The sequence below is a fragment of the Lissotriton helveticus genome, chromosome 12 (genome assembly GCF_964261635.1).
Source record: "Lissotriton helveticus chromosome 12, aLisHel1.1, whole genome shotgun sequence".
Lineage (NCBI taxonomy): Eukaryota > Metazoa > Chordata > Amphibia > Caudata > Salamandridae > Lissotriton > Lissotriton helveticus.
The window spans coordinates 673,221,051-673,244,294 of record NC_136073.1 but is presented as its reverse complement, the minus strand read 5'-3'; the positions used below and the strand labels follow the sequence as shown (position 1 = coordinate 673,244,294).

General features: G+C 48.7%; 1 protein-coding gene across 1 annotated transcript in view; it reads left to right on the top strand.

The window, feature by feature from the left end:
• Positions 1 to 23,244, top strand: part of EDC4 (enhancer of mRNA decapping 4) — a 734,765-nt gene that overhangs the window by 182,405 nt on the left and 529,116 nt on the right. The window contains exon 7 of the mRNA XM_078670461.1: positions 15,312 to 15,416. Within this exon, the coding sequence (XP_078526587.1) occupies positions 15,312 to 15,416 (105 nt within the window). The remainder of the gene's footprint in view (positions 1 to 15,311; positions 15,417 to 23,244) is intronic.

The window sequence follows — 23,244 nt, the reverse complement described above, 5'->3', positions numbered from 1 at the left end:
TGAGTTTCTCTGTGCTGACGGGCCTCTATCCACTCCCATGCCTCATGCGGGGTAGTGAAGAAGTGCGTCTCTGACTTGTCGACTACCCGGAGGCTCGCCGAAAACAGCACGACATATGGGATTTGGAATTGTCGCAGTTTCCACTTGAAGGCCATTAATGAAGTACGTTGCAGCTGTACTTCCCTGGTGAAATCCGAGAATATAATCACGCTATTATTCCCAATCTGTAGGTTATGTTTCTTTCGGGCTTGTTGCAGTATGCGGTCACAATCGCGATTTTGAAGAAGTCGCATCACCAGCAGTCGAGGAGGGGCTCCAGGTTTGGGCGTCATGGTCGGGACTCTGTGAGTACTTTCAAGCACATAAAAGGGGGAAAGGCCCTCTGGGGCCACCTCTGCCTTAAGCCTGTCTTCCAGGTATCACACTGCATCATTCACTTCTTCCCGTTCCGGAACTCCCACAATGCGTAACTTATTTCTGCAGGACCGGCCATCACTGTCCTCTGCTCTCGCTTCTAGCACCTTGACCTTGGCTTCCACGATTCTCAGGGACCTTTGTAATGTGGAAACTGCTGCCGGGACCTCCGCAAACGTTTTTTTGCTTAGCTCCACTCTCTCCTTAAGCTTGCGGTGGTCAACTTTTCAGCAGGTTGAGCTCTGTCCCTATTAAGTCTATTTTGCTTTCAGAACTTCCCTTGAGGAGGTGATGGCTTGTATAATATCCGCTAGGGTGGTGCTCTTCCTCACCTCTGCTGTCTCGTCTTCGTCAGTTTGATGACCTGTGGCCTCAACGTTGAGTCCTGTATGCGCCCTGTAGTCTACTCCGAGTGGCACCACCAATGAGCGAGGATCACTTGCAACGTTATCGGTGCAGGAGTAGGACGGGTCCTAGGGCCCAGTGGCAGTCATTAGTATTTCTCACCCTCAGGGCTCCTTCTAGTGTACTCAGCCCTCTTGAGTCCCACTCCCCTAAGAGGGTCCCCAGGTAAAGCTCAGAGTCTCAGTGCCTACCGCCTCCACAGCCCCTCAGCACTTGCAAGGTACATCCAGGGAGTGTCCCAGGAGAAGTTTGTCCAGGAGCAGTGGCCTCAGTGCTGCGCACTCCAGGTCTGTAATCTTCCTGGGACAATGATAAGGCTTCTCCTCAATCTCCTTAAATCAGGATGCAGCTTAGCGGTATGATGACGTGCACCAGCTTGGTCATCTCATGAGCCCCAATGAATCACTGTGGTGCAGTCGTGTACATTAATGGTAGCGCCCCTCCTAGTCGTTTCTTGGAGTATTCCAGTGGATTCTCACAGGCCGCCTGGGTACTGCGCAAGGAGCAGATAGCCTCTTCTCAGCCCCCGCAGTTGCCGCCTAGTTCTCCCCAGGGACAAAGTCCGGCAGAGCGGTCACACTGCTGGAGCCTCACCTCTCAGCACTGCAGCTCGGCTATTGAGCCTTAGTCTTGTGTACTCCTGTTGTGTTATATATGCCGACCTCTCTGCTTTCCAGTGTTCTCTAGCTTCACTTCTCCGGCCCGCAGTGCGCCTTCGCTGCCATCACGGCCTGTCTCTGCAGCCCATAGCTGCCTTCTTGCGTCAGAAGAGCAGAGCTTCCAGGATCGGGAGTCTGTGCTGCTCTAATCCAACACCAGGGTCGCCGCTCCAGTTGCTCTTCTGCGTGGGGCTCTACGCTGCACCCCTGCAGGTCTGGTCTCGGGGTGCAGTCAGCTCAAACAGCCTACCTCTCCCGATGTCAGAGGCTGCCTCTAGAGTCCACAGTCGACATCTTGGGACTCTGCATGCGTTGCTCAGTCGGGGATATAACAGAGATTTCAACACTGCGGAGCCACCAAAAGTTGCCACCTGCAGCCCAGTTTAATCTCCAGCCGTTCCGCAACCGGGATTGAGGTATGGGGCCTCAGTCTATAGCCTGGATCACTGTTGTTGGGGGATAGCCACAAACGGTGCTCCGGAGTCCGCTCGCCCTCACATCGGCACCTAGCCACGCCCCCTATAGCAGTCCCTCTCTGTTGTTGGTAGAATTGGTTTCCAAAATAATAGTTTTTTGCTTAGCAGTACCTCATCGTGTCTTGCGGCTTCGCATCCATCACTGGCATCGCTAGCGCCAAGATGACGTCACGGAGAGTACTTAGGCGCCACCCATGCGCACTGAGATCAGTTCTTTCTTTTTCCGCGCCAGCAAGCGCAGATCCGGATTGCGCACGGACCTTAGTCACTTTTTGACTACTCTTTGGTACTTTTTGTCTTCCCCCTTTTTCTCCTGGTGCACGTAGGGATGCCCCTGTAATATGTCGGTGGCAGACCCCCACGATGTGTGCCTCTACTGCCTGGACACAGACCACGACTCACGGGCCTGCCGCTCTGGATCTAGGGGCTTCGGATTCCATAAAAAGAAGTCGAGGAAGCGTGTTCGGGCTCCATCCCTGCGTCTCCTCTGGAGCCTGGGAGTCCCGCGGCCTACCCGCTATACCTGGGTCAGTCAGCGACTCCCATACAGCTGCAAGAGTTTCTTTTTTTTTTTTTTTACTTTTTATTATAATAAAACATCAACAAACAAACAAGGCAATATAACAATAGTGCAATCATCAGGCGTGTGCTCAAGGAGGACGGGAGAAATACGATAACAAAAGATAAAAGTCTTCAATTACAGGTAAGGGGGGGGGGCGGGGGTAGAACTGCATAAGAACAATAAGTACATCACATCAGAGCAGGAATGCTGGGTCAGGGCGATTGGAGAGGACTAGAGATCTCTGTGAGCGGGGGCGTACATATATCACCCCGGTACGAGTTCCACTGGTTCCAAATCTTCCCCCATTTCCTGGGTCTACCTCTCGCCACATACACCGTTTTCTCTCTGAACATGCACCAGTCCATACTCTCTTTCCAGGCCGTCACTGTAGGGGGCCTCTGGGACCCCCATAATTGCACAATATCTCGTTTGGCTATCATATTGGCAAGAGTCGCCCATCGAAGCTGTGACACATCATAATCATTCGGTCCCCATACATTCAATAGACATTGCCTGGCTTCTGGCATCATCACAATACCCGTTGCCTCACTCATCACATCATGTATACGATTCCAAAAACGCTCCACCTCAGGGCATTCCCAAATTATATGAAGAAAGGTGCCGAGGAGACCACAGCCACGCTTACATAAGCCATCCGCGGAATAGCCCATATGAATCAGGCGGGGGCCGGTGACATAGATTCGATGGAGGATCTGAAGCTGGACCAGGCGGAGGCGGGCCGGAATCGCAACCTCCCTGGGAGAGGAGATCGCGGACTGCCAGTCCTCGTCGTCTAATTCAGTACCATCAGCAATCCAGGTGTCCCTAAGGCGGTCAAGCAAACTCGACCGGTCATTAATCATCTTTTTATAAAACAATGAAATAGTGCTATCTGGCACATGACCATCCAATATACGATCTTCGAGGGGGGAGGACTCCGGAACGTCACTTCCCACCGGAAAAACTGAATTCAAGGCATGACGTACTTGAACGTAACGAAAGAATTCCCTGTCACTCAGCTGATATTCCACTTGCAAGTCCGAGAAGGTCTTTACCCCTCCCTTAACCCAGAGATCACGTACTTTACTAATACCGATCGTATCCCATTTGTCAAACCCCTTAGTTTTCCACAGAGACCCCAATTTTGCGGAGGCGTAAAGTGGAGTTGCACGGGTCAATCTATCTCTCCAGCCCATAGCCGCATTCGCGCTATGCCATATACGCACGGCTATAGCGGTAGGTCCTGAGAGACCTAAACGGGCAGATCCCGAATAAAGCGCCCTGTTATAATCACCACCCGCTAGCAGCCACCTATCCATTTCAAATGCCGGATTCAACGCCGGACCATACATTCCATGGTTGATGGCAGCAAGTTGGGAAGCCCAATAATACCTTTGAATATCCGGAAGCGCTATCCCGCCATCATACCAGGGAAGCGTTAACTTTGGAAGAGCAATGCACGAACGTCCGTCCCATATCAATTGCCTCTGTAAGGATTCTACCTCCCGGAAATATTTCGACGGAATCACGTCAAAACTGTTCTGGAGTGCATACAGGAATCGCGGTAAGGACATCATTTTGAAAAGGGCCGCACGCCCCAGCGGAGACAATGGTAATTTACGCCAGCGCACTACATCCGAGCGCTAACGTTGGAGTGGGGGGGAGTAGATTACGGTCATAGCGAACCGCAGGGTCCAGCGAGATAAACACACCCATGTATTTAAAACCAGACTGCGACACCTGGATGGGGCAACCCCGCGGCAGAAGGGGGACACCACCTGCGAGAACATAACTATAGGACTTTGACCAGTTGATAACAAGACCCGAGTTCTTCCGGAAGGAGTTAAGCACGTCGAACAACACATTAAGCGATTTTTGGGGAGACGTGAGGTACAATAAAATATCCGCGAACAATGAAATACGATCTTCAAAATCCGGAGTCCAATATATACCCCTCATAGAGGGTTCCCACCGTAGCCAAGCAGCGAGCGGTTCCAGCGCAAGAGCAAAGAGAAGCGGGGATAACGGACAACCCTGCCGCGTGACCCTACCAAGGGCAAAGGGCATGGAGACCCGACCATTAACCACTACCTGCGCCAGTGGCATATTGTACAGGAGTTTAACCCAACTAATAAAGCCAGCGCCGAAACCGAACTTGGCGAGTGTGGCCCAAAGATACGGCCATTCGATTGTGTCGAAGGCCATCGTGGCATCTAAGGACGCCAAGATGGCCGGTTCACTCAAAGTCGCTGCTCTCGCGAGAACACCATGCAAACGCCTTAAATTCAAAGCTGTGTTACGGTGTGGGATAAAGCCCGACTGGTCCGGATGAATCAGATCACTAATCACCGTGATAAGGCGATTAGCGAGTAACTTGGCCAGAATCTTAGGCTCAGCATTCAGGAGCGAAATAGGCCTGTAAGATGTACAACGATCCCGTGGCTTACCTTCCTTGTGGATCACCACAATGGTCGCAAGACGCTGATCCCGAGGGAGGTTGCCAGTTTCTCGCGCAGCTAAAAACATATCACGGATGTATGGCGCTAGCGTATCAGGGTGCAGTTTATACAGTTCGATGGGGTGGCCATTGGGACCCAAGGCCTTCCCGGAGCGTATCGAGCGCACCGCCAGAGCTACCTCATCCACCGAGGGTGTCGCATCGAAACAGTCCCGATCAGACTCTGACAAACAAGGCAATGCGATATCCCTAAGTAACAACTGAGAATCCTCCTCGGGCCTGTCTGACACCGAGGTGTAAACTTCCCGGAAATATTCAGCAAAACATCCAACAATGTCAACAGGGTCTGTCACACGCACACCATCTGAGTTCTCAATCACAGGAATCACACGACTCGCTCTCTCCTTTCTGTCTAGCCAGGCAATCAATTTTCCTGCTTTATCGCCCACATCTAACAATCGTCCCTGTTGTCCCCTACTCATCATCTTGGCAGCATCAGTTACTAAGTTCTTGTATTCTAATTGCTTAAGATTGAGGATATGCAATGCGTCTTGAGTAACGTTACGCTCCAATGCAGTCTCTAATTCAGTAATTTCTGTCTCGAGACATTTCTTGGCACACCCTATCAAAGACAATGCCTGTCCCCTAATAACAGTCTTGAAAGCTTCCCACAGTGAAACAGGTGAGGACACGGATCCCACGTTTTCAGCAAAATACAAATCTAATGATTTAATCAACTCAGTACGGGTTTTGGGGTTAAGAAGATACCAGGGGTTAATCGGGGCCACTCTTCCTTCAGCGCCTGTATTAGAGTTAATATAGAACCAGAGAGGGGAGTGGTCCGATATACCCCGAGCTAGGTGTCTAATCTCTCCAATCGAGGAGGATTGGGCCGCCGGCACCAGGACATAATCTAATCTAGAAAGACTACCATGTGCGCCCGAGTGGAAAGTGAACTGCGTCTGCTCTGGGTGCAGTAACCGCCAACAGTCCACAAGCCCCAATGTCTCCAAAAATTCACCCAACCAGGAGTGCGCAGCTGTAAGGTCCCTGGGTGGATAACGATTCGCCCTGCCAGAGACGACTGAGTTAAAATCACCACCTAATATCAGAACACCCTCTGGGAGACCCAAAACCATCCGCCCCAAGTCTGCAAATGTTGTGGATTGTAAGCCAGGAGGAACGTACACCGATACCAATGAAACTGTTTTCCCCTCCCATCTTCCTATCAGTGCAACATATCGACCCCTAGCGTCAAGAACCACTTCATCAACCACGAGGGGGCGTGAGGTCTTAAGCAGTATACCCACCCCTCTAGAACTAGAAGTAAAGCCAGAATGAGCAACCCCGCCTATTGAGAGCGTGGCAAGTATTCCCAATCAAGTCGGGCGAAAGGCGCCGCAAAAGCTGCATAACCACCCCTCTCTTTATCCGATCTCCCAACCCATTTACATTCCAGCTCAGTAACTTCAACCCCCTACCCCCCACCCAAACCCACGACGAACTCCCATCTCAGAACGAGCACCACACCAATGTCCGAAGTCATAACAGTTCGTTGCCTTGAAAAAGAGAAAAAGGGAGAAAAAAGGAAAACAACCCCCACACAATTCCCCCCCCTCCCCCCAATGATCCTCAACAGAACTCCCCCCCCACCCTGCACAGACTCAGAAGCCACCCCAATTTGCAGTGTGCCTGTCGCCCTAGCAAAAACAAAAACTAATCTACACAAAGAAACCCCAGAGGAGGAAAGGGTCCCTCCGTCCCCGCCACCCCCCAGGATACCCACAGAATGATCAAAGAGGTCAGTGAGCCGCAGCTGTCCACGGCGGATAGTGTTCAGGACTCAGGCACCATTGTCATTCTTGGTCCATCAGGCCCCCTTCTGCGCCACTAGCATGGTCTCGGCCAGCACGACGAGGAGCCAACGTGTCCAACCAATCACTCGCTTCCTCAGGCCGGAGAAAAAAGAATGTCCGATCATCGTATTCCAGACGCAGCCGGGCCGGGAACAACATCGCATATTTCAGCTCCATGTCTCTGAGCCTCCGTTTCACCCCTTGAAATCCCATTCGTTGCTTCTGGACTGACTGGGAAAAGTCCGGATAAAAGTTCACTGCAGTGTTCTCGGACTGCGTAGGACCACTTGTCCGTGCAGCCTGCAAGATGACGTCGCGGTCCCTGAAGTTAAAGATTCTTGCGATGATTGGACGGGGGGGAACCGGGCTTTGCCTGTCCCCCCGGCACCCTGTGTGCTCGTTCGACCGCGAAGGCCCTTGGCTGCCAGATGATTGAGGATAAGGTCCTCCACTTGAAGATCAGTAGAAAGTGAGCTAGAATCTTCTGGGACCCCCATATACGCACGTTGTTGCGTCTTGCACGGCCCTCAAAATCCTCCAAGCGACGAGCAAAGAAGTCATTAGCAGTTCTCAGGTTGCGGACTTCTGTTTGCAAATCGGACATATCCGTCGTGAGGCTGGAGGTCTTTAGATCAAGAGACTTCACCTTTTGGTTTGTCTTAGCCAGATCTGTTCTGATTAGATTGACATCAATAGCCACCGTATCCAGTTTCAGGGCCAGGGCTTCATATTGTTGGCCGATAGAAGTTTCGATGCCAGCAATGGCGCCCATCACGTCCTTCAGCGTTAAGTTCGCCGACATAGTAGGATCGTCGATAGCCGTCTCCCGGATCTTAGGTGCGCCACCGGGGGATCCCTTAGGAAGTGTGTAGCGGTCCATGACATTCGTCTGGGCTGAGCCTCCACGGAGGTTGGTCTTAACTTTCCGTTTGTCACCCTCGGGCTTGCCCGTCATGGCGAGCCGGGTGCCCCGAAGTGAAGCTTGACACCTGGTCCAAATGGCTCCTTAGAATTCACCCACAAGAACACCAGAGGCAGAGACGAATCAATATGAGTTCACAGCCACACAGTCGCTAGCCCCATGCCCAATGAACTGACATAGGAGCCAGCCGCGATCAGCAGTCACTCCAAGGAGGGGGTACGATATGCAGGAGAAACGAAACCGAAAGTGAAGTGGGGCTGCAGGCTGAACACCGTCAGCCGTTGTTGTTGAATTACTATCCGGATAGAGTCACAACTCAAGGCCCAGGCGATCCCATGGAGAAGGCCACAAAATACAGGATGGCATAACTCGGGAACCCGAAGTCCGATTTCGTCGCTGAAAGCAGCTAGTACATCAGCTGAGCTGTGTCCTCAATGATCTTCCGTCAAATAAGGATATTATCCAGGATAGATGCGGGAGGTGGCGAAGGGTCTCGGGAGCCCTGTGCTCACGCGGCCATCACGGATGCGCGCGAAGCTCCTCCTCCCTGCAAGAGTTTCTTGCTGCCATGGACTGCCTTTTCAGGCCTCGGGCTCCCGCTGGCGCGCCTTCGGGGCCGCGGTCCCTTGTCCCGATCCTGTTGGACCGGCTTTGGCGCCACAGGATCCTGCGCCGTTGGCTCCGGCCTTGGCGCCAAGAGGTGCGGCACTGCCGGCTCAGGCGCCGTCGCCACCCTCCGCTCCACCCCCTGTGCCGCACTGGGTGCTGTTTATCCCACCCCTGCCCCGGTTCCAGGACCATTTTGTTCCGGCCTAGGATCCACATTGTGAGGCGGCGCCGGTCCGGCGTCGTTCTCTTCCGCTGCGACCGCCCCCCTTTACGCCAGAGGCGGACGATGACTGGAAGGGTCCGAGGACCCTCTTGCCCGGCAATGTGACTCCGAGCAAGATTGGATGGACGACCTGGAGGACGCAGGCGACCTCGATGTCTCTTCTGACCCGGGGTTTGCTTCTCCTCTGCCTACAATGAAGGAGGGTGCTTCCTACACAATGGTGCTCCGCCGGCCTTCGGAGGCCCTCAATCTCGACCTCCCCACAGTGGCCCTCAAAACCATCCTCCTTACTGAGGTGCTCCAGACGGCTTCTACTTCGTCTGAGCCGTTAGTTACCTTCAATGACGCCCTCACCGATGTCCTCTTGGGAACTTGGTCGCGGCCGGCCACGGGGGCCCCAGTGGATAAAAACGTCGCCAGGCACCACCGCCCGGCGCCTGGCGACCCAGCCTTTCTGACCACCCATCCCACGCCTGAGAGTCTGGTCATCCAGGCATCGACGTCGCAGAGTGCCTTTTCCCTCGGCTCCGCCGGACAAGGACTCTAAGAAACTGGAACAGTTTGGCAAGCGATTGTTCTCTTCGGCCAGTCTAGGGCTGCGGTCGGTGAACACTGCTTGCTTATTGGGCTGCTACTCCCACGCAGTGTGGGATACCGTTACTCAAGTGTTGCCTCAGTGTCCTGGGGAGGTCCAGGCTGTCCTTTCTCAGGAGATTGCTGAAGGAAGGGATGCGGCTAAGTTCGCCATTCGGTATGGTTTGGACACCACAGACTCGCTGGGCAGGGCGATTTCTACAACGGTGGCGTTGTGATGCCACGCCTGGTTGCGTTCAACTGGGTTCTCGCCCGATGTCCAGAGCTCGCTCATGGATATGTCCTTCGACGGCACTCGCCTGTTTGACGACAAGGCTGACACTGCTTTGGAGTGTTTTAAGGACTAACGGCCAACGGCCAAGTCCTTGGGTATTTCGTTCCTTTCGTGGCCAGGGCAGAGGTACCCAGGCACGTTCCTTCAACAAGCCTGTGCAGACCCAGCCTCAGTGAGGCCGTGGTTGTGGCTTCCGCAAGGTCGGGTCGGGGAATCAGCATGCGGGTCAGTCCATCTCCTCCCCTGCTGCTCCTACCTCCAAACCTTCCGAGCCTTGTGGCGCAGGATCCGCCAACATGCTCCCCCACTGGTGCGACATTATGTCGGACAAGTGGGTGTTGCAAATAATCCACAAGGGTTATTCCCTTCCCTTTCAGTCCTCCCCTCCAGCCATACTGCCTCGGTGCCCCCCTTGTCTGGGATCATGTGTTCTTCTGCAACAGGAAGTCACAGGCCTCTTGGCCAAGGGGGCCATCGAGTGCGTTCCTGGGCAGGAAGTAGGGAGTGGTTGTTATTCCCACTACTTTCTGGTCCCCAAGAAGGACAAGGGGGCCTGCACCCCATCTTGGACCTCCGGGACGTCAATAGCTTCCTCCGGAAGGAGAAATTCAAAATGCTGACTCTGGCTCAGGTCCTGGCTGCCCATGACCCTGGAGATTGGATGGTAGCATTGGACTTGCAGGACGCTTATTTTCACATTCCCGTCCTGCTGGCCCACCAGCGATACCTGCGGTTTTTGGTAGGCCAGGAGCATTTTCAGTTTGCTGTGCTCCCCTTCGGCCTTACCAGCGCCGCTCGGGTGTTCACGAAGGTGATGGCGGTGGTCGCTGCTCACCTGCGCAGGTCTGGCGTGTCAGTCTTCCCCCTAATTCGACGACTGGTTGTTGAAGGCGGGCTCACCCAAGGCAGTCGTCAACCACCTTCAGACTACGGCCGACCTCCTGCAGATGCTGGGGTTCTCCATCAACGTGCCAAAGTCGCACCTGAGTCCCTCTCCGAAGCTCCCCTTCATCGGAGCGCTTCTGGATTCAACTCTGTTTCGGGTTTATCCTCCCGAGCAGGGAGTCTGGGATATTCAGGCTATGATTCCGATCTTTCGGCCTCTGTCCTGGGTTTCAGTCAGGATGACCCTACAGCTCCTGGGCCTGATGGCCTCCTGCATCCTGCTGGTGACGCATGCCAGATGGCATATGCAAGCTCTGCAGTGGGACCTGAAGTTCCAGTGGGCGCAGCATCAGGGCAACCTGTCCGATCATGTCCAGATCTCGGAGGGCACTGCTCAACATTTGCAGTGGTGGCTCACAAATCGAGATTGGGTCAGTGGCAGATACCTCTCCCTTCCCCAACCGGAGCACACAGTGGTGACGGATGCGTCCCCCCTGGGATGGGGTTGCCACTTGGGAGAGGCGGAGATCAGAGGCTCTGGTCTCCGGTGGAGTCCCGGCTACATATCAACCTTTTGGAGCTGCAGGTGATCCGACTTGCACTGAAGGCATTCCTTCCCTCGGTCCGGGGCGTGTAGTGCAGGTGTTCATGGACAACACCACTGTCATGTGGTATTGCAATAAACAGGGCGGGTGGGGTCCTGAACCCTATGTCAGGAGGCTCTGCGCCTCTGGACATGGCTGGAACATCAAGGCATTACCTTGGTGGTTCAACACCTGGCAGGTTCTGAACGCCAGGGCGGACAAACTCAGCCGCCGGTGCTTGATGGATCACGAATGGCGTCTGAACTCTGATGTGGCGCATGGTCTCTATCCGCAGTGGGGAGAGCCTTGGTTAGATCTATTCGCCACCGAAGAGAATGCGCAATGTCATCAATTCTGCGCGTTGGAATTTCCAAGGCGGCACTCGCTCGGCAACGCTTTTCGTCACGAGTGGAGCTGTGGTCTGCCATACGCCTTTCCGCCTATACCCCTTCTGCCCAGAGTGCTGAAGAAGATCAGGCGCGACCGGGCCCAAGTCATCCTTATGGCTCCGGATTGGGCACGAAGATACTGGTATCCCGAGCTACTCAGCATGGTGATCGATCCCCTGATCCGACTGCCTCTTCGAGAGGATCTTCTGTCGCAGCAGCAGGGGACAGTCCTCCACCCGAACCTGTCCAGCCTCCACCTCCATGCGTGGAGATTAAGTGGCAACAGTTGACACCTTTCGATCTTCCTCCCGATGTCTGTGATGTCAGTCTGGCAGCCAGGCGCCCCTCTACTAAAACGGTATACACCTGTAGGTGGAACAAGTTTGTGGCATGGTGCACAGCAAAAGCTATGGATCCCCTTTCTGCCCCTCTTTCTGAGGTCCTTCTGTTCCTTCTATCTTTGGCCCAACCTGGCTCTGCTCTGGGCACTATCAAAGGTTATCTTTCGGCCATTTCCGCCTTTCTACGGCTTCCAGACCAACCTTCTCTTTTTAAGTCCCCGGTTGTGAACCGTTTCCTTAAAGGCATTACGCATATGTTTCCTCCTGTGCCTTTCATAATGCCTCAGTGGGACTTAAATCTTGTCTTGACTTTTCTGATGTGCACTCCCTTCAAGCCCCTTCATAACTGTCCTTTACGTCTTCTCACTCTTAAGACGACTTTCCAGGTAGCTATCACCTCTGCCAAAAGAATGAGTGAGCTCCAGGCTCTTTCTTCTAAACCTCCTTTCCTTTCTGTTCATCCGGACAAGGTGGTTGTAAGGACCCGTCCTTCTTTACTGCCAAAGATAGTCACGCCCTTCCACATCGGGCAGACCATCACTTTGCCCACCTTCTTTCCGCCTCCGCATCCCTCGAGGGAAGAGGAGAGGCTCCACCGTCTGGACCCAAAACTGGCGCTTGCATTCTATCTGCAGCGTACACAACGGTTCTGGGTGGATGACCAGCTCTTTGTTAGATTCGTGGGCACCAAAAAAGGTCGGGCCGTGCACAAGCAGACCATCTCCCGGTGGGTCGTTCTGTGCATCAAAGCATGTTACTCCTTGGCTAAGAAGGAGCCTCCTGTGGGGATGCGTGCCCATTCGACCAGGGCAACATCAGCCACTACTGCCTTGGGTCGTGGCGTTCCCTTGCAGGACATTTGTCAGGCAGCTACATGGGCCTCGCTGCACACGTTAACCAAGCATTACTGCCTTGACAGTCAAGTCCGGAGAGACGGCTTCTTTGGCCGTTCTGTCCTCTGTGACTTTCTGGTGTAATCTTGTTCGCGGACCCACCACCGGTGTAGGTATTGCTGGGTTATCTATTCTAAGGTAAGGAATCTATCACTAACGTGTCTCTTTCAGATGCCCAAGTTACTACTTCTGTAAGATACATTAGTTAGTGATCAATTCCTTACCGCCCCACCCATCCTCCCCGTTTTGTGAACTGATTACTAGGGTTAAGGTCATCCCTTTTAGGGCCCTAGTTTTATGCACCAATGGTCAGTATCTTGCATGACTCTGCGTTCCTGGTGCAGAAAGTCGTGTACTGAACTGATGTCAGTGCGCATGGGTGGCGCCTAAGTACTCTCCGTGACGTCATCTCGGCGCCAGTGACGGACGCGGAGCCGCAGGACGCCACCTACTGACAAGCAGAGGTACTGCTAAGCAAAAACTTTACAGATCCAGTCCGACGCCTGGGTATATTCTAAGGTAAGGAATCTATCACTAACTAATGTCTCTTACAGATCTATTGTTACACAAGTAGTAACTTGTGCTGTACTGCTCTTAAGCCATCCTTATGATGTATACTAGTATATAAAGAGGAGACATCAAGGGTTATAAGTAACATATTTGTCTCCCACTCAACATCATAGATATGCTTTAAAAAGTCTCAAGTATCCCTTATGTATGAGAGTAATGAACTCACCATAGGATTTTAAAAATAGTCAATATACTTCAATGTATTTTCAAAGAAGCTGTCCTGGGCTCCATTTATGGGCCTGCCCAGTGGTCTTACACTGTCTTTATGGACTTGAGGTATCATGTAAAATGTTGGTATGACAGGGCAATATATATTTATATATTCATTGATTACCATGTTGCAGAAACACTGCACATTACGCACTCCTTCCAAAAAGGAAAATGGCAAGTTTCCTTTCTGGAAGGAGTGCGTGCCATGCATTGTTTTTGCAATGTGGTAACCAGTTAATTTATAAGGGTTTCCTCAGACTCTCTCGCGCTCGCTCTCTCTCTCGCGCTCTCTCGCACTCTCTCTCGCGCTTTCTCTCGCGCTCTCACGCGCTTTCTCACACTCTCTCTCGCGCTCTCTCGCACTCTCTCTCGCGCTCTCTCACTTGCTCTGATGTTTCAGATTTTTTCCAAAACTCGTGCACAAGCAAATAAGTTGATTTTTTTTGCCAACTTTTACCATCAGCCGAAAACAACCAGCATTAAGGTCACCTTAGATAAAACAAAGATACTCTGCTTCGCCACCATCAGACACCATTGGCATTTGAGTGCAGGAAACTGAAATCTGTTAGCTTCTAAGAGCAACACTGGAAAGGACTCTAGACCCTTGTCAGCTTGTCTATGAATCATAATACCGGGACGTTTTTGAAAGTACTCTGTTATTTTACACATGCTTGTGTTTTTTGCGGACCCATCAGTCTTTTTTCTGTTTTTTATATTTGCAATGTGGTTTTTTTATCATGTAAAGGTTTTAATTAACTGCATCATTATTAATAAATACATCTATCAATATCTGGGTGTCACCTTTGATAAGCTTATCTAAAAGAAGATATAACCAATTATATTCATTAGTTTTATATTCAAATATAATCTGTGTTTTGAAAGCTACTCTTGGTTTTCTAATGCAAAGGCCTATTTAGAAAAGGTATGGACGATCCATATATATGATATCGAAGCCTGATTCCATGTTTTAAGTACAAACTAGACAAAACTGGAGCCCCAGTTTGGAGAAAGGCACTGGGTCTCACTAGTTCAGTCTTGAAACCATAGGGCTAGATGTACCTCTGGGTTCTTGTTTTTCTGGGCAGATATTTAAGCTAAATGTATTGTGTATTTTGTGCAACTCCTCACTCCCTGTTGGTTTTAATAAAGACTGAGCTGCATACTGTTCATTTGGAAGTTCAAAAGCTAGAAGAGCTTGATTACATCTTGGGTCACTGGATCTGACTAAACAATAACCTGGTAGCAATTCAGAATTTCTGTACGTAAACGTTTGAATTGGACAGTGTGCAGACATTGCTCTGCTACAGAATCAACTTATTTTTGAACTGTAGACCCATGAAATTGATGACCCTGTAATTAATCCCTACATGGTGTTCAGTTTGTCCCCTTAAGCAAGGCATATTTACATGATATTTCAGTGGGGCATCCTGACATTACTGGGTAATAGTGGAAAAACTCTGGTATTGACAGAGGAAATAGGGTGTGCAAGAGAAGGCTGAAATCAATTTATTACATCATGATGGACTGAATTTCCCCATCAATACACAGAAATGTTTATTTCCCAACTCATTGCACAGGTTGGTTTAGAATTGATGAACCCTGACATTTGAGCCTTAAGCCTTTGTCTAATCTTAAAACACAGGGAGACTGTCTCAAAGTAATTGCGTTTATATTGATTGCATTACAGGTTTGTATTTTTATGCAGTCCGACCCATGAATGAGCTTTAGAGTTGGGTTAACATGTAATACTTGTCCTAGTGTTTCTGTTATTGTCTACAATGCTATTTTTACACGTTTTATCATGTAATTGTTTGTATTGTTTTTATAAAATGTAGACCAAATTTATTAAAAACTCCTCCTTTGGAATGGAGCAAAAATACTTAATGTTTGTAGCTTGAGGGCACGACAACGTTGGCCACATGATGAGAATGACTAGCTCAGGATAAATGTAATTGATATAATTTGGATACTTTTGCTTCTTTTTCAGGCTGAGGTTTGGGACCTAGACATTGTACGGAATAGCCACAGTACCTGGCCTGTGGAGGTCACGGATATCAAAGAAGGCTTTATTGTTGTCAAGGGACATAGCGCAGTGAGTACTTTGCCAGCCTATTTGTCTGAAACCTCTTTTCTCCCTCTAGGAACACCATCTGATTGCTGTTGAGTTTGGTACTCTAGAAGCTAGTGTTGGCTTACTAAGCGTTGTATCTAATGTTTGTTACTTGAAATTACGAACCATATTCCTGAGATCATGTTGCAGAACATTTTGTGCAATCAAAAAGGAATATTTGACCATGGCATGTTTGTGAGACAACACTAATTAAAGGCCAGAGGCCATTCCATGAAAGGAAATGTAATGGCAAAGACAGCTACATTTATTTATTTACAGAGTTTTATATAGTGCGAACGTGACATGTCAGGGTATCAGAGAGCTGTACAAATAGTGACCAGATCATACATACATGAGAAAAAGCAAGAAGGCATATGTAGGAAGCAATACAAATACAGATATAAATACAGTTTACCATTGTACTGGTAGATTGGGGGCCAGAGATAGATCAACATGCAAATAGACAAGCTGAGTGACTTTAGGGCCGCTCCTGACAAAATCTGTTCATCAGACGCATTTGTACTTCTCTTTTGAAGGCAGTAGTAGAGTGCTTTGTTCTGGTTTCTGGTGGATAAATCATGGATGAACATTAACTAAGGGAGTGTTAAGGGTTTACTTACCTATTACAGCGTCGGCAATAAGATCTGATTGCAGTGCTGTTAATTAACAATGACTAAAGTGACTGAAAGGTGAATTCTACAAGGGGAGAATTTGCCTAATCAGCATTGTGTTATTGTTATCAAAGCTTACATTTGATGAATACTTCTACTTGCAGATTCCTCACCAATCTCTCAGATTGGATGCAGAAAAACTCTTGCAATATCTCCTGTACACTGGATAGGACTAAAAGAAACTTAATATAGGTGTCACTCCTGCAAGCTGATGTCTTTTTTTCCCCCTTGCTCTTTGATTGGGAATTAGAACACTGCTTCTGCCGAATTACAATATTTATTTTACAAAGTTTTTCAAGCCATCATTCTAATTTGTCAGTGTAGCAGGAATTTCACCACCAATTATTATAGGCTTCAAATTGTGCTGCACTTTTTTGGAAATGGTCATCGGTCACACATTGATTCAGTGTTTTTGTCTGTGGGACAAACACAACTCTATATCCTACACCAAATAATCACTGATGTACCTGAAGGCGATCATGGACTGGGATATCAAACTCTACATGGCAGAAGGCAAAAAATGAGGCTCATTCCAATCTTAGCTGACCGTTTCTTGTAGTTTGAAGTCAAAGGAAAAATTGAAGAAGCACAAGATACATGAGTGATGTCCAGATGCTCAGTTTCTCAGTAGATGGTCGCGTATTTGGCAGTCACAGAGCCCAACTCACGGTTCATCATCCTCTTCTTATTCCATTCTGAATCTGGAGCAGAATTGTCTGAATTCAACTGTCGACTCCGGGAAGCCATGCTGCAAATCTTCAACTTTACTCTGATTCCCTATGGCGTGCCTCCCGGCCTGAAGGAATTGTTGGAGTTGGACCTCCGCCAGCAGACCCTCTTCTGGATGTTGTTCCATTGTGGCTACCACTGGCTCCATCGATGTCGGTCTCTGATCCCTCTGCCCCAGCACCAGATTTGGACCCCAAGTCACAGACTGTTCACACCAGTGTTAGACTACACAATCACTGAAGTATAGTCCTGTGTCGCAGATAACTTCCCTGTGGCATTACTGCCTTAGTGTCAGTTTTTTGGAGATGATTCTGATGCTATTCACAATCCTGATATAGTTCAACAGAATGATGAGAATGAAGAGGCGGGAAATTTGCTCCATCCACAGTGCACTGATGGTGGTCTTTACTTGCATTACAGAATGCCAGTAGCCTGATATGAGCCTTGATTTAGCACAAGCCCCCCTACGGAGGATAGTGCATCCTTTGCTATAGTCAGTAGGCAAGGGTTCCCCAGCTGAGGAGACTGAAGCCAATCTACTTGAATAAATACTGGGCCTTCTAGTTCTCAGTCCCTCTCGCCTAACAGCAAGGTTTCAACTATATTTTGACAGCCTGGTTTAAGCCTTTTTCGACTGTCTGTTCGCATTCCAGTCCAAAACACTGTAGACCAGCACCTGGCATGCAAAGGTCTTACACAGCACCCTTTGCCAGAGAGCTGTGTGGTGCAAGCCCCCACTTGAAAAGTTAACCTGAATTCTTTTCTCTCTACTCCTCTTGAGAGGAAGTGCAAATGCATTGATGCAGTAGGTAAGAAACTCTTCACTTGTCGTAGGTTAGCACTGTGCTCTTCAAATTCTTCTTATCTGCTGGCTCGATATTGGACACATTTTAAAAGATGGCATGTGAGGTTCTGCTGGTGCTACCGAGGACCTTTGTGCTACTCAGTTCACAAATGGTTCAAGATTACCAAAATGCAGTTAGGCAGCTCTTGCGCTCTGGCCTGAATTGAATGGACTCTGTTGCCCATGTCCTGAGAACAAATTGTAAGGTTGCACTAACCAGGTCTACAGGTTCCAGCGTAAGCGATCCTCTTTAATATCTTTCACAACCCCATTAGTGACCACATAAATGAAAATTGAAGGTCATTGGTTGAGACAGTGAAGGAAATTGGAATAAGAGAGACTAGAGAGACATCAGACTGTGGCCTTGTCTTGGCTGATCATTGAGTTCTTCGGAATGTCATGAAACCCTACAAAACAAATGGTTTCCTAAATGTCTTGACATTATGTGAACAAGACATAATTGAAAGGACATACATGAGCCTTATTTCTGTGTCTAGCCAAATCTATTCTTTGAAAAAGGGGTGGATGATATCTGTGAACTAAACGTACAGAAAATAAGTTTCTAGTGTACGTTTACATTAGTTTTCCATCCTAAGTTTAAGATAACTACTTCAAGATTCATCACCAAACCCTGGTTGGTAGAATGTATGTTCTGATTTCTACTTGACTCAGGTAGAACCTTTAATATCCAATTCTTCCCTAATCTTGACTTCAGTACCAACTTACTAAAGCACTTAATACCTTATTCGTGACATTAGTAATTGGAGATACATTTATTAACTTCAATGTTCTTACCTGTTTTTGTCACAGGGTATGGGAATAAATTAAATACGACTGCAGTTCAAGAGAATTCTTTTAATTTTGTTTTAATCAACAACACAATTTCTTCTTTATCCAGTTGTCCATGCAAAACAATCCTTTGAAAAGCAACAAGTCCTTGTGAGTAAGTTAGGAATCCATGTAGTGTGGTCCAAGCTGCAGAAATGGGGCGGCTGGTCCATAGGGGCGTCGGGGCAGCGCCCCACTAGGCAGATTCAACAAGCAAAACTGCTCACGGACAGCAGGAAATGTAAACAGACGGCAGACGCAATTCGTCTGTTTACATTTCCTGCCTGTGCTGGCAGCTGCTTCACAGATTCAACTGCGCATGAGCACAGTCAGTCGTCATTCACCAATAAACGTGCATCAGGCGAGAGCAGCAGGAGTCCAGCAGACTCCGACTGCGCATCTGCAAGGGGCGCTTTTAATTTCAGCTCCCCGCTCCATTGACATTACATTAGGCATGCTGCGCATGCCTAATGTAGTACAGTAGCCCAAAGATAGGATACTGCACGGGCGGTGACGCATGGTCGCCCCATGCCCTGTCAACAGGCAGGATACAGTTGAGTAGCTGCCCCCGAGTCACATCCAGTCTCATGATTTGCCACTTGCCATGAGAGGACTCGGAGACGTGATGCGCGGCGGGACCCCGGCAGAGGAGATTCCTCATCCTGGTAAGTTTATTTTTTTGTATTTAATGTAATTAAATCCCCTTCCCCCCCCGCGCGTACCACCCGGAAACATTTTGTTGTCATCTACTCTGCCACCCGATCCATTATAATAATCCTGCCATAATGTTTTCATAAAATAACTACTGCTGAAGTAATGTGTTTAGACTTTGTGAAGTTCTTGTATTGGAATCGCCGGAGGGTCTTTCTTCATGACAGAATCTCAGTGCTTGGGCCTCAGTGGAGACCTTGGCACTTAAGAGAAGTTTCGCAGACCGGCTGATGATTTTTATTAGTCAATTTAAACAGAGATCGGTATTTTAGAAAGCCGTGTTCATAAACAGGCGCGAGGGAGGGAGGCTCCTTGAAAGTCCTGGGGATCGGCAGCACTTACTGGGCCGGATTCAAAGAACTGATTTGAGTGCCATGGTGTTTTCCGAACCTGCTGATTAGGACATTGTATGTTGAAGGCAAATCGGGAGTAACTCTCAAAGGCTCTGTTTGTTGGATATTATTGCACGCCTACTTCAGCCTGGGGTGCTCTCTACAAAAGAAACCCCAATGTGTCTGTGTCAGGTAGATTTAAACATAGTATGCATATCTCAAGAAAAGCTTTTTCCCCTTCAGAACTGTCTGATGATGAATCCATAAGCAGTGTTTCGCGGTCAGCTGATGCGTATGCACAATCTAAAATAGAAATGCTGACTCGAGCAACCAGAGACTAAATTCTGTTATTTGTGCAGTTTAGGTGCACTGACTCATTCACTCTCAACACCTCCCTCCTTTTCGTTGTAAAGCTTCGAAAGCAAACTGGTTTTGTATCCAGTACAATAGAAGACGTTTGTTTTGGTTTCAGAAATCATTTGGAAACACTTGTTGTCTTTAAACATTAATTCTCGATGTGTTTTGCCAAATCACCGCAGGGTTCTCAATCCATGCCAGCTCAGCAGCAGTGCCGGGAGCTGCTCTCTTACCGAGGAAGCTGTAGAGATCGAATTAAAACAGCAGGGACGCAGAGATACATGAAGGTTTACAGAAGCATGCAGTGGCTGCGGCTTGCCTTTATTACGAGCGGCCCTAATTATGTGTGGAAATACAACATCTAAGCTTTTATTACACATGTAGCATTTCACCCACAGTGATAACACCACAGGTGTCACCGGCCTGGAATTATGTGGTCCCTAAACTACACCAGATAATTCGGGTCTGGAGGCACCTGACCTGTCGGACACTGCAGCAGGGCCGGCTCCAGGATTCAGGTCTGGGAGGGCCATTAACACGCATGAGTGGGCCATGGAGATGAAGGGAGTAGTCTAGCGGTTTCCGGGTACCTGAGCGGTGAGGCTGGGCATGTTGTATGGTCTTGTATGGGGATACGCTTCATACTTCTTACCAGTTTTAACTTTATTGCTAGGGTTTTGCACCGAAGTGCTTTGCTTCTTTTGCTCTCTTCCTCTCTCTCTACCTTACCCTCCTTTCTTCCCACTTTCAGTGTGATGGATTCAGCGCCCTAGAGTGTGTTCAGTTGAACAAACGTCTAGACGTTTTTACAATGTTTACAGAAATGTTATTTACGTGCCTGAAAACTAAATCAAGTCCTCCTAAGTCAGTTGTTTTTTTCTCTCCTGCGAGAAACCTCAGGATGCCGAATGGGCTGGGAGTGGGTTTATCTTCAATTTTTTCAGAGCCTATAGATTTCTGTCTCATTGGCTAAAATAAAGTTAATCTACCTAGTAAGCATTCTTATGGCGAAACTCTAGTCTACTTACACATATGCAATTTGCTTCTACTTCAAAGTTTGCAGTGGCATGGTATTACATTGTTTAAGTTTTGAAAGGTTGGCACCCAGGGCAGCTACATTACTTGGCGTTGGTGGTGGGAATAATCATGGGAAATAACATAGCAGCAACTAACAAAATGTACTTTAACCACTGTGGGTGTATATACAATTTTTCCTCATGTATAATATGAATATCTTGTGTATTCGTGAATGTGTAAATATTCATAAATATTGTGTCCTAAATATCGTTTGCACATTAACGATATGTAGGACACAATATTTCTTTCAGGAGATATTTAGTTCCCACTGAAAACAGACAATCTAAGCTGAGTGGCTAAAATGGCGGTGCTGGGCCTATTCGGCTTTTACCCACTACGGGGACTCCAGTGAAGACTACAGTTTGTAGGATAAAAACATGCCTGACTGATTCCGAATTACAGATGCGAGTATTGAACAGAGGCTACTGGCTTGACACACCATTTATCTTCTGGGTTGTGTCCGTGGAGGTTGGCACCCAGGGGCTCGACTGTAGCACAGGAGTTCTTCCTGCATGTGTTCTCTTTGGTTCTTTCAGCACTGCTGGTGGAGGACATTTGCTGTTTTACGGATTCAGTTATAGAATGTCGGGTCTCCATAGTGGCTGTGCTGAAGGTGGGGGGGGGGGAGGGTCCCACCAGCATCCACAACATGCTCAGGAAACAAGGGTAGCTGAAGCTGTTAACAAGGGATCAGATTTTGCCAAATCCCGTAATGCAATGAAACGCAACCTAGGTAGGTTACCACTTAATGCGTTTATGAGGGATTTGTATCTGCCTAATTGTGCACGTCCACTGGAATAGATTACAAATTAGCGCTATCAATGCACTTTACATTTCAGATGAACTGTGAACAATCTTGCGGATACAGCTGTAACCGGCCACAGTGCTCCCTGAGTGAGTTTTGGGCCGCTCACCTTTGCCCCCTGAGGGTTGAGTGCTTTTGGTGTTATTTGGCACTTTGTTTTGGGCACAGTGGCAGGGTAAGACCCCAGGACAACAGTGATAAAAGGCTCAGTTACAATTTTGCACCTCACCAGCCCTAGGACTCTTGAAAAGAATTGCCTTAAGCTTTAGAAATCACCATTTGATAAAACATGACTTCGGAATGATGTAATAAAATCGGTGATGGGTGCAGCACCCTGTTTTATATTCTCACTGATTTCTTTGATCTCATTCTTTGTTTCTCTTCCATTCTCGCCTCCTCTACCCCTCTCACTCTGTCTCTCTCGCTCCTCATCTCCTCTTGTTCGCGCTCTCGCTCCCTCCCCATTTCTCGGCCTCTTGCGCTCTCTCACATTTTCTCTGTCTCCCCGTTCCACTCTCATCTCTTCCCTTTCTACCTCCCTTTCACACCTTTATCTGGTTCTCTCTTTCTCATTATGTGCTCCTCTCCCCCTTTCTCCTTCTCCATCTTTGCCTTTGTCACTCTTTCTCGTCTCTCTCCACCTCTTGCCCTCTCCTATCTCTCTCGCTCCTGTTTGTCTCTCTTTTTCTTTATAAGCTTCTCCCTTCTCCCTCTCTCTTCCACCTGGCCCACTCTATATTTCTCCATCATTATCTCCGCCTCCATCCCCTCTCCATTTTCCATCCATCTCTCTCTCTTCCCTTTCCCATCTTTCCTCATTTCTCCCTTTCTCTGTTCTCTCTCTCTCCCTCTCTTCCTGTTCTCTCTCTCTCTCACTTTTGTTCGTTCTCTCTCTCTCTCTCTCTCTCCATCACTTTTACTCCCTCCCCCTTTCTTTCTGTCTCTCCATCACTTTCACTCTCTCTCCCTTTCTTTCTGTCTCTCTCCATCACTTTCACTCTCTCTACCTCGCTTTCTGGATCTTTCGCCCTCTTCTGTCTCCCTTTCTTTCTAAATCAATAGCTTTCCTTCTCGTTCTCTCTCCCTCTTTTTATGTCTCTCTGTCCATCAGTTTTGCTCTCTTCCCTCTTTTTGTCTCTATTACTGCAATTAACGAATGGGGTAAAACACGCTGTAATGTATTGAAATAAAGCTTTCTTTTGCCTGCTAAATGTTGTTTATAATCATTAGCCGCCGTTCAAGCTATATTGTTGTTTAGAGCAGGTTAGCTACAGAAGGGGCCCATAAAGGGGAAATGCGCACATCAGTGTTGCACGTCTCACTCTGAGAGATGTCTTCCTTTGCCTGGCAAAGTCATTTTTACAGAAACCCTTCATTTAGGTTGTCACATTATTCTGATCTATTGTTTAAATTGTGGAAAGCTAGAAGTGGGGGTACCTGGGGGGGATTCGGATGT